Source organism: Lepidochelys kempii, chromosome 3, assembly GCF_965140285.1.
Source record: "Lepidochelys kempii isolate rLepKem1 chromosome 3, rLepKem1.hap1, whole genome shotgun sequence".
Taxonomy (NCBI): Eukaryota; Metazoa; Chordata; order Testudines; family Cheloniidae; genus Lepidochelys; species Lepidochelys kempii.
The window spans coordinates 183,990,805-184,003,178 of NC_136382.1; the positions used below are offsets into that span (position 1 = coordinate 183,990,805).

Here is a 12,374-nt window from a genome sequence, read left to right on the forward strand (position 1 = left end):
GCAAATACTCACCAGCAACCACATACCACACAACAAAAACACTAACCCAGGAACCTCTCCTTGCAACAAAGCCTGTTGCCAACTGTGTCCACATATCTATTCAGGGGACACCATCATAGGGCCTAATCACATCAGCCATACTATCACAGGCTCGTTCACCTGCACATTTACCAATGTGATGTATGCCATTATGTGCCAGCAATGCCCTTCTGCCATGTACATTGGCCAAACTGGACAGTCTCTACGTAAAAGAATAAATGGACACAAATCAGATGTCAAGAATGATAACATTCAAAAACCAGTCAGAGAACACTTCAATCTCTTTGGTCACTCAATTACAGACCTAAAAGTGGCAATTCTTCAACAAAAACTTCAAAAACAGACTCCAATGAGAGACTGTTGAATTGGAATTAATTTGCAAACTGGATACAATAAACTTAGGCTTGAATAAAGACTGGGAGTGGATGGGTCATTACACAAAGTAAAACTTGCATCCAATGAAGTGAGCTATGGATCACGAAAGTTTATGCTCAAATAAATTTGTTAGTCTCTAAGGTGCCACAAGTACTCCTCATCATTTTACTGAGTCTCACTGCACATGGTGTTTTTTCTTAAAGTCCTGCCTCCTAGACTCATAATATTTCATGAAAATCTCAGCTTTTATTTTAAAAATAAAAAGCTTTGCAATCTTCATGATTGCAAAGAAAATTTTGAAAATGTTAATCCTCAAGAGTTAAACAGAAGAATCCATCTCTCTAAAAAATCTGATGATTTTGTGGGGCTTAACTGATTATTTTTAAACAGTTGGAGTTGGCAATACTGGTAAAGCAAAGTTTGATTTATATCTTGATTGCTGTAGATTTAAAACTCAATAATTGGGAAAATGCTTGTGTGTCCCATGATGATGGTTTAAATTTAATTTCCTGCATCCCAATTCATATGCATATATGGCTTCTCCCATGACCAAACAATAGATGTAGCTGGGTTTATGGACCCAAAATTAATCAAATTGAGACCTGCATTGGTATGCCTTCTTATGGGTATTAATTAATGGGCATGTTCACATAGTGTTATTGCATTTACAAAATATTTTGCATATTCATGTAGTGAATATATTGATCATTGATATAAATAAGTTTCAACATAAAAGATTAAGACATTTCTCTTTGACTACATGTTCTTCTGCCCCACAGAAACCTCTGATATCTTGGTACTTTCAACAGCAATTTCAGCTGAAAGGCTTCAAGAACTAGAAATTCAACACAGAAAAATCTTACTAATCTTAGTTAGTCCTATTGACTTTTGGCCAAATCCCTAAGTCTTTACTCAAGCCAGCTTCAGTGAAGTAATATAGAATTTGCCATTGAAATCAATGGCAGTTTGTTTGAGAGAGGACTGAGAAAGAGACCACAGGATGTGGCCTTTTAATTTTAGTTCCAGAGTTTCAATTAGAAAATGAGGGAGAGGTCTAAATTCCTATTTCTTGTGGACATGAGCTGGTGTAAGTTGGTAGAATGACTCAGTGAAAGGAAACAGTTGTAGTTAGCAAGGTCTCTTCCTCAAGGATTCTTATTTTATAACAGGACAGAAAAATAATTTAACATGAGTGTAAAGTAAACGGACAAACTCCCTAAGATAGAGCCCTGTGACTTGTCTTTATGGAGTCTTGCCTTCCAGGAGACGTTTCCTCCTCTGTCTCCCAGATAGCTGTTCTTGTAGCCCTTCCCCTGTTATTCCATAGGGGAGTGGAGATCAGGGGTGAAAGTGAAATGGAGCTCTTACCAGTACGGGGCCAGCTCTGGCTCTCCTGGAAAGGGCGGGGCCTCAGGCAGAAGGGATGGGGCTGGGGTCAGCATCCCTGCCGGCCCATCTGTGCTGCCTGGCCTGCGCCACCTGAGCGGGTCCAGCGGTGATTTAAAGGGGCACAAAAGGGGCAGTGAAGTTAAAGTGCAACTGTGGCAGCGGTTTAAGCAGTATCCTTAAAGCTCTGCTGTGGCAGCACTTTAAAATCAGTGGTAAGGGCTGGTACTGGCAGCTACTTTTTACCGGTATGCCATACCAGCCCATGCCGCCTTACTTTCACCCCTGGTGAAGATTAAATTGACACCTTGTTCATCAGGAACCATTTACTGCCATTTACTCTCACCAGGGTTTCTCCAAAGACACAAGCCAACAAATGTGCTCAAACTGTGCCCTAAGAGTGTTAATTAAAAATGTGTATTTTGCTTTGGTTTTGGGTGCTGCATCCTTTTAAAGTCAAGACCCTATTCAGTAAAATCCACCATAGAATTCTTGTGTGCTTGCCACAGGAAGTCACAAAGTACTAGCAAAGAATTCAAGTCCTTGACTAGGAAAGACAGCATACAAATATAAACACGGCAGCATTTGTAAGGAGAGAGGGATCCAGCAATAACAGGTAAAAGTTCTTGGTCTCTACTAGTTATTGTTTAATATTGTACATGTAAAACACAGCTGTAGAAAGAGAACTTTTTGCAGTGTAAATATGCAAAATATTTAAAACACTTTAATTAGATTGTTAAGGTTCTGTGGTTTCATCCACACAACTTGAAACATAAAGTAAGTTTTATCACATAACAAGTTCCTGTTAGTATACAGTTCCTCTCCACACCTTCCCTAAAATGCTTATGGAGCACAGGCCATGAACTGAAACTTGCAAAGAAGTCATCCCCTAAGAATCACATGATTCACTTCAGCTTTTAAGGCGGATCTTCAATTAGAGGAGTCATTTTTAGTCATGCAGTAGAAGGCTGTAGAGCCTTCCTTTAAAATGAGGGAGGAGAGCACAGATGTAAAGACAAACATGTCTCTTTTTTTAATCTGTTTGGTGGTTTTCCTGGGTGGTTGCTTTGGATGTCAGCATCATCTCTGTCAGTGCTCTGACAGAATATTCATCTGTCAGGAAAGCAAAGTGATCCAGATTCCTCGGGACATTCCCAGAAACTCCACTGAACTGTAAGTAAGGAAAGGGAGCTGTTGCAATTTTCAAGCAGCGGCTTTGCTGTTACCTTGCAAAATAAACTGCTGCTTGGCAAGTCAACATGCTCAGTTTTGGAAGAGTCCAGGGCTTTGTGTAAGAGACTTATACCAGCTGTTTTAAAAGCAGAGAACTCTGTCACACTCATTAAACCACCATATCCCCCTCAAAACCTTAATATTCTGTATAATAAGAGCCTCTGTTACTCTAATCTCTATTTTAACACCTTTGATGAGAAAAGATCAGTTAAATATTGCAAAGTGTATGCTTCAAAAGGAATCTATTTTTTTTATTATTAGTATTATCCTAGCATCTAGGAATCTAAGCTTTCCTTACAACCTGCTTTAGCATAACTGAAAATGAGTGGAATATGTACCATGTTTTGTTTGCCATAAGGAACTTTGGAAACATTTTGTTTGTACAGTAGTAACTCTCTAGAGAAGTGTTGATTTGCCAAAAAGGAACTTGTGGTTTTCATGTGCAGTCATGCAGCACTTTACAGGGTTATCAGTCCCTCCCACCCACACCCCCCAAAAATTTCTGAATAAAAAGGTGATTCTCATCATTCATTGAAATGCTGACTGCATTCATGATGATAAATAAAGCAAAGATTTAGCATTGTCTCAGCTAATTGCTTTATAGTTTTTAGAATTGTTTCCCATAGGATGACATGTACAGTACTAGACATCAGATATCTTCCAATATGGTGACAAGACTAGTGAGATAATTCTCAAAGCTAATATTGACCATTAAAATAAGCCAAGGTGTTTTCTCTCTTTCTTTGCTTTAAAGCACCTTCACCCATTATCGGCTAATATCACAAACCTAACGTAAAATGAGCATACCTGGGTAAATCCTTTAATAGTAATTATAGCAGCCAGTTTGGATGGAAGGGCCAAGGCAGAATAACACAGCTGATGGTTCACTAGCTAGCTCTTACAAACCATTTTACATCTGTTATGCTAAAATTACCCCACAGCTTTTGAGCACAAAGGATTTTATTTTTAATCAACAGAAGGAGTGGTCAAAATTTGTGTTAGGCACTCAGCTTAAATAAAAGCAATAGACTGCAGTGAGACTCTTGAAAAAATGACTAAATTAACTACAGGAAGGCAGTGAATATTTAAATCATTATACAACCAACTAGAGGGAAAATAATCCATGTACAATTTGGGTGGCCTAAATCCTGGGTGAACCACACTCCAAGTATAGATAGCTAATTGTGATTTGTTTCTTTAGATTACATGGCTAGAATCTGCCAACTAGGTACTACATAAATCAGTATATCCTTACTTTAATAAGGAAATGGAACCCTAAAACATACACACCTGTTACAGTGGGGGCTTGTTAAGGAGTGGTCAGCCATTTAAGGAGTTATCAGGGGATTTCTAATTAGCTAGCTTCTCAGAATGACTATTGACCCTGTGGGTCAAACAGGCTATTTGGAGAAAGTCTTTGTATGTTTAAAAACAGTAAATAAATAAAATTTCAAGAAGAAAGCATCGAATTATATAGCCATGAGAAAAGGAGTACTTGTGGCACCTTAGAGAATAACAAATTTATTTGAGCATAAGCGTTTGTGCCACAAGTACTCCTTTTCTTTTTGTGAATACAGACTAACACGGCTGCTACTCTGAAAATAGCCATGAGAGTTAGAAACACAGGCCAGACTGTCTTTTCACTTCCACCAGTTTAAATCCCTTGATGAAATCTTGTCCCCATTGTAATCAAGGACAAAACTTTAATTGATTTCAGTAAGGTCAGGTTCAGTAAGGTTACCCATAGTCATCCCTAATATACATCTGTGTAAATGAGCATAGAACTAGACCCTCACTATGAACTGTGTCAGAACTAGTGTCAGAACTAGCCTTAAAGGTCCATGATGTGTTAGAAAAGAGACTGTATAAATGGCATCTTTCTGCTCAAGGCACACTTTGCTATGGGTCAGATGTACTGATTTAACTCTGCACTCCAACTAGCACTGCAGATTCTCAACATAACTAGATTCTTCTCTAACCTTGCATTTCTTCAACAGCACCTAGGAGTCCAAAAGGATCCACAGTAGTAATAGTAATAGTAATAATCTGTAATGAGGGGTGCTATAAAAGAGGCAAACGCTTTCCTCTTTCTACTGGCATCATATCTTTTTGCCTGGGCTCAGCTTCTGTCAGCTGCTTTTCACTCAGGTGCTGATTGTGAGAGAGAGCAGAGATACAGTACTGTTCATGTTTTTCACTTTCCTCTTCAGCATGGGCACGAGTCATTTGCAGGTTTAAACAGGGGCAGCAGGTTTGCATAATTTTTGGTGGTGCCAGAACAGGTCCACGTCTCTCTCTCACGCACATGCACCCACACACACACCCCACCTCCCTAAGGGTTTGGGAGGAAGTTTGGGTGTGGGAGGGGGGAGGTGCTGGGTTCTAGGCTGGGGCAGGGGGTGGCCGCTGGGAAGGCATTTGGGTGCAAGGCGTGGGCTCTGGGAGGGAGTTGGGGTGTGGGGTCTGGGCTGGGGCAGGCAGTTGGGGTACAGGGGATGGGCTCTGGGAGGGAGTTTGGTATGGGGGCTGGGCTGGGGCAGGAGGAGTGGGTGTGGGGGATGTGCTCTGGGAGGGAGTTTGGGTGCAGGGTCTGGGCTGGGGGTTGGGGTGCAGGGGGTGAGGGTTCTGGCTGCGGGCACAGGTTCTGGGATGGGGCAGGACCAGGGTTGAGGAGTTTGGGGCGCAGACAGGCTGCCCCGGGGCTAGGGCCAGAGAGGAGGACTCCCCCTAACCCTCTTCCCCCACTATTGCTGCCCCTCACCGTAGCCTCACTGGGGGTGGGGGATGGGGCTGCCCGTAGCCCAGTATGGGGCAGAAGCAGTAACTCTGGGCGAGGGGGTGCAGTGTGTCACAACACTCATAGAATCATAGAATATCAGGGTTGGAAGGGACCTCAGGAGGTCATCTAGTCCAACCCCCTGCTCAAAGCAGGACCAATCCCCAACTAAATCATCCCAGACAGGGCTTTGTCAAGCCTGATCTTAAAAACGTCAAAGGAAGGAGATTCCACCACCTCCCTAGGTAACACATTCCAGAGCTACACCACCCTCCTAGTGAAAAAGTTTTTTCTAATATCCAACCTAAACCTCCCCCACTGCAGTTTGAGACCATTACTCCTCGTTCTGTTATCTGCTACCATTGAGAACAGTCTAGAGCCATCCTCTTTGGAACCCCCTTTCAGGTAGATGAAAGCAGCTATCAAATCCCCCCTCATTCTTCTCTTCTGCAGGCTAAATAATCCCAGCTCCCTCAGCCTCTCCTCATAACTCATGTGTTCCAGACCCCGAATCATTTTTGTTGCCCTTCGCTGGACTCTCTCCAATTTATCCACATCCTTCTTGAAGCGTGGGGCCCAAAACTGGACACAGTACTCCAGATGAGGCCTCACCAATGTCGAATAGAGGGGAACGATCACGTCCCTCGATCTGCTCGCTATGCCCCTACTTATACAGCCCAAAATGCCATTGGCCTTCTTGGCAACAAGGGCACACTGTTGACTGATATCCAGCTTCTTGTCCACTGTAACCCTTAGGTCCTTTTCTGCAGAACTACTGCTGAGCCATTCGGTCCCTAATCTGTAGCAGTGCATGGGATTCTTCCTTCCTAAGTGCAGGACTCTGCACTTGTCCTTGTTGAACCTCATCAGATTTCTTTTGGCCCAATCCTCTAATTTGTCAAGGGCCCTCTGTATCCTATCCCTACCCTCCAGCGTATCTACCCCTTCTCCCAGTTTAGTGTCATCTGCAAGCTTGCTGAGGGTGCAATTCACTCCAGATCATTTATGAAGATATTGAACAAAACCGGCCCCAGGACTGACCCTTGGGGCACTCCGCTTGATATCAGTTGCCAACTAGACATGGAGCCATTGATCACTACCTGTTGAGCCTGACAATCTAGCCAGTTTTCTATCCACCTTTATAGTCCATTCATACAGCCCATATTTCTTTAACTTGATGGCAAGAATACTGTGGGAGACCGTGTCTAAAGCTTTGCTAAAGTCAAGGAATAACACGTCCACTGCTTTCCCCTCATCCACAGAGCCAGTTATCTCTTCGTAGAAGGCAATTAGATTAGTCAGGCATGACTTTCCCTTGGTGAATCCATGCTTCAGTTTCTTCAGTTGTACAATGTTGGTAGTCATAAGTTGCCTACTGCACAATGTTGTATAAACTAGTTATTGTTTGGAATGTGAAAAGCCCCATGCAGGTACTACATTTTGGCACAGCAAGTTGTACCTAAGAGGAGTTTCCCAGAGTACACAGTGTATGAGATGTGAGCATACAATATGAAGGTCCAATGCAGAAACACAGCCAGGATGAGAGACCTATGAGGTCAAAGGTAGATGGAGCATGAGCTAAGCTGTGGTGAGGGGAAAGGGAGCCAGGAAGCCTGAGAGACTTGCAATGGCAAGATAGAAGATAGAATCCAACCTCCAATTCATCTGAGTAGAATATGAATTCATACCCAGATGGCGAAGAACCATGCATTCAGCATTCATTTTCCTGTGCCACAAATTCTTCAACAATATATATTATTTCTGCAACTTCTCCTGACTCTGAGTCAGCATCGTAGAGGATCTTGTGGAAATGAAAACAGCATGTCTTAGTGTTCATTGACTGTTCTTGTTTAATGTTAAATTTCATTAATCACATCTGTCATGCCCTCAGAGGTAGCCAAGATACTTTGGCAAAGGAAATCCTGATGATATCAAAATGTGAACATTGTTTGTAGTTAGAATGGGTGCATGTAAAGTTCTAGGTACTTTTGACAATGTTACCCTAAGTCCCATTGTTGAAAGAGACTGAATGCTGGCACTACATTGACAACTTACATCTGCTGTGTCTCTCAGAGGTGTGAGAAATACACATGCCTAAAAGTTGTAGCTATGCTGATCTAACCCCCAACATAGAAAATGATACATCAACAGAACAACCCTTCTCATTGCTGTGGTGGATATCTTGACTGAAGTGCTACAGCAGCATAACTGCAGCACTGTAAGTGTAGACATAGCCTGAGGATTTATCTGCATTGAGGCCTTGTCTACACTACAGGGGAAAATCGATCTAAGCTATGCAATCTGAGTTATGTGAATAGCATAACTCAAGTTGACATAGCTTAGATCTACTTACTGTGGCATCCACACTGTGCTATATCAACTGGAGATGCTCTCCTGTTGGCTTCCCTTACTCTTCTTGTTCCCGTGGAATACAGGAGTCGATGAGAGAGCAATCTGCAGTTGATTTAGTGGGTCTTTGAGTGGCAATGAATTGCTCACCGTGCATCAATCCCTCGATAAGTGTAGACAAGCTCGTAGAGTTATTTGGGAACAGCTATTCTGGAATAACTTCATGTGCGGACACTTGTCTGGAATAATAGTTCCTTGTTCTGAATTAGCTTGATCTCTTTTGGACGTGGACTATGCAAAACCAGAAAAAGGCACTCTTTAATGTGGAATAAAAGTGTCTTTACATGGAGTCTTCTCTGGAATAGCTATTTCACTTTAAATTCACACACTACTAAACTAGACTAACTTTAAGGTGTGGACAATGGGACTCAGGGCTTGGCTTTTAGCATTGCAAGACCTAAGGGCCAGATTTTTAAAAATATTTAGGCACCTAAAAATGCAGATAGGCACTAGTGAGCTTTTTAAAAGCACCTCAATGCCTAACTTCCATTGCTATCAATGGGATTTAGGTCCCAGATCCTCAAAGTTACTCAGGCATTGCACCACTCAGCATTGCAATATATAACCCTGGGGTAGCCTACCACCTAATGGTCCCAAGCTAGACACTCTAGGCTAGATCCACGAAGAGATTCAGGTGCCTAACTGCCATTTTTAGGCTTCAGAATCTGGCCTTTAAATCCTCACAAACCTTGCTTAGGGGCTGCCTAACCCTGTAGGCACCTAAATTCCTTAGGCATCCAAGTGTCCGTCAGTGGGTATGCATGCTGCCACCTGATGCCTAGCTCACACCTAAACCCCAGCAGATTCACAAATTAGGCATTCCTCTGCCTATTAAGCCTCTGGGGCTTGATCCAGTAGGTATGTTTTGAGGCTGCCTTACCTACAGGTGATGGCCCTTTATAGCCAATAGCCCTAGAGCATTCACAGGATATGGGAGACAGATTCAAATCCATACTCTGAGAGAAGCAAGAACTTAAACCAAGGTCTCCCACCTCCCGAATTCCTGCTCCTCTTGGACAGAGTGGGGATTTGAACCTGAGTCTCCCATACCCTGGGTCTTAAGTACTTAACTAGCTGACCTGGTGCACCTAGTGATGGACTAGAGAGATATACCTCTCTCTGCTCAGGATCCTCAGCTGTGAACCCTCTCCTGGAGTTAGGCACCTAACCCAGCTCAACCACTTAGGTAGCCCTTGCCTTAACCCTCTGTCTGTCTTCTGCTTATGCCTAATACCTTTTATGCTAGTCATATGTTTTCTTGTGCCCTTATCTGTCTTTTGTGCAGGTGTTGTGCTGCCCCCCACACCTCCAACCTATTGGTGGCCTACACTGGGCCCTAATGATGTGGGGAGTGGCAGGTATCAGGTCTTAGGCACACTACTACTGCAACAAACTATGGGGTTATTCCTTTAGTTTAAGTTGTGATGCTGAAAGGTTCAAATTATTTTGACATGTTGTAGGGGTCATTAGAAGTGCATTGGAAAAGCATCAGCAAATTAAATATTTATCATCTTTCATCTATTTGTTTTTTCCTTTTCTTAGAAATAAGAAAACAGTTTCTAGGAAAACTAGCTAAAGTAGAAACACTAAATAGTGAACAGCGTAACCGCTTTGAAAATCTAAAAGTATTTGGGACAAGTCCACAGTTAACTTAAACTGACATTTTCACCAGTTGAGGATCAGGCCCCTATCAACTGTTCATTGTGGAAGACCACTAACTCTTAATAGCAGCTGTTAGTAATGATTAATCCTTGTGCCAAAAAATATCTTGTAAAAAGTATGTGCTATTTTTCATAATGCAGTATATTGGTTTTGCCTTTGACGGGTAAACACCTTAGTAGAAATGGTCACATTCTTTTTCAGAAATTGACCTTTACAGATAAAACATGTAAATTATTTTACACCCTTTGCCTCTCGTTTGATTAGACTGCTCTCTGTAGCAATAAAATTTAGGTCATTAAAATATCAAGTCATAGGTCAGATTCAAGCCTGGATTTCACACAAGTTCTGAGAATATAGAAAATTATTCTTCCTGATTGCCTTGCAATTACATTAGCTTTAATAAGGAGTCCTATTGAGCCATCTTTACTCAAGCATATAAATATGAATCCAATCCTGCAATCCTTGCTAAGGGCCAGATTTTTAAATAATATCTAGCATTGCAAAAAGTGATTTAGAATCCTCAATCTCATTTTCAAAAGGGATTTAGGCCCTTGGGAGCATAAATCCCATTGATAATCCTAAATCAGATAAAAGAAAGGGAGTACTAGTGGCACCTTAAAGACTAAACCAATTTATTTGAGCATAAGCTTTCGTGAGCTACAGCTCACTTCATCGGATGCATTCAGTGGAAAATACAGTGAGGAGACTTATATACACAGAACATGAAAAAATGGGGTGTTGTCATACACACTGTAAGGAGAGTGATCACTTAAGATGAGCTATTACCAGCAGGAGAGTGGGGGGGCGGGGGGGAGAGAAGAAAACCTTTTGTAGTATGGCCCACCTTGATTATCACTACAAAAAGTTTTCTTCTCTCCCCCCGCCCCCCCACTCTCCTGCTGGTAATAGCTCATCTTAAGTGATCACTCTCCTTACAGTGTGTATGACAACACCCCATTTTTTCATGTTCTGTGTGTATATAAGTCTCCTCACTGTATTTTCCACTGAATGCATCCGATGAAGTGAGCTGTAGCTCACTAAAGCTTATGCTCAAATAAATTGGTTTAGTCTCTAAGGTGCCACTAGTACTCCTTTTCTTTTTGTGAATACAGACTAACACAGCTGCTACTCTGAAACCTAAATCAGATAGGCGTTGTAACACAGGGCATAGCAACACCTTGGCCTTTGTTCTTATACATATTGCTTCACTAAAACAACAAGGAGTCTGGTGGCACCTTAAAGACTAACAGATTTATTTGGGCATAAGCTTTCATAGATAAAAAAACACTTCTTCAGATGCATGGAGTGAAAATTACAGATGCAGGCATTATATACCAATACATGAAGAGGCACTGAAATCCATGCATGCGTAAGAGTTGCAGGAAATTTACTTGATTTTTTTTTCCTTTCAATCTCTTCCAATATTTGTCTTTCTAGTCTCCAGGATTCAGGTCCATTGCTTGTGGAATCAAGAGCAGAAAACAAAGAACTCTCCATTTATGTATGTGGCCAAAAAGCATCACAACCCGTTCTGTACAAACACTGGCAGAAGTGTTAGAAGAATCATCCAATTCCAGAAAATAATTTGGAATATCAATGTCTGAAGCATCCCAGGCCCAATAACAAAAACGTTTCTCAAGTTCAGGCTTAGAAAGCATACTGTTTTCTAATGGGACAAATGCTGTGTATCTCATCTAATTTCCCAAAAAACAAACTCTCCAGACAGATGGAACGATCAGTTATTAAACTCAGATAGGAACATCACAAAATGTTTCTGGAAACAGAACTCTCTGCTCAAATTCTCTGGAGGAGGAGGGAGGCAGGGGTGGGGGAGGGAACACTATTTACTGTAATGCTTTGAAATGTTTTTAAATGAAGCTCAGGAAACTTTGGGTTTGGGAACATCAGCGTTGTTAAGGAATGAAAATGTTATTGAGAGGAATGGGGGAGAAAGAGGAGGACACAGTTTTGTTCTGAGCTAGATAAAAGAGCTTCTGATGTACTATATGCACATTCCAAACATAGCATGAAAGTGAGAATCCTGCAAGATGGGGATGAGGCAAAAGCTTTGCTTTTTCCTCATTTGGTTTCTTTTAGTAGGGGGGAGAGAGAGAGAAACCGTTTTTTGTGTTTTTTTTTTAAAGCTGGTGACCTAGGAGATAGAAGAACAATTATATTGGCACTTCTTTTTTTCATATTTGATAAAGTTACCAGGGGAGGGTGCAAGGAGAGGAGGGAGGTGCTGTCTTTTTTGTAACTGAAATATTCTCTTGACAAAATGGGTGGAGAAGGGAAAATAGTTAAAAATACCTTTTAAAAAATTTAGAGGAAGACTGTCAAGCTGGCAGGTTAAGAATGTGACCGGCTTTCTTTATTTACCTGCTTGAAGTATGTGTCATAGTTGCCCTCTGTAACAGCTCCGGATATTTATCTGGAGATGGACCGGTCCTCTCACCCTTTTACTCATCCCCCCTCCCTGTCACTCCATGGTTTG

At 41.8% G+C, this 12,374-nt stretch overlaps 1 protein-coding gene across 1 annotated transcript in view; it reads left to right on the top strand.

Annotated features, from left to right (window-relative positions):
• The first annotated feature begins 2,788 nt into the window (after nt 1-2,788).
• Nucleotides 2,789-12,374, top strand: part of LOC140908333 (follicle-stimulating hormone receptor) — a 160,368-nt gene continuing 150,782 nt past the window's right edge. The window contains exon 1 of the mRNA XM_073335303.1: nt 2,789-2,973. Coding sequence (XP_073191404.1) covers nt 2,789-2,973 — 185 coding nt within the window. The remainder of the gene's footprint in view (nt 2,974-12,374) is intronic.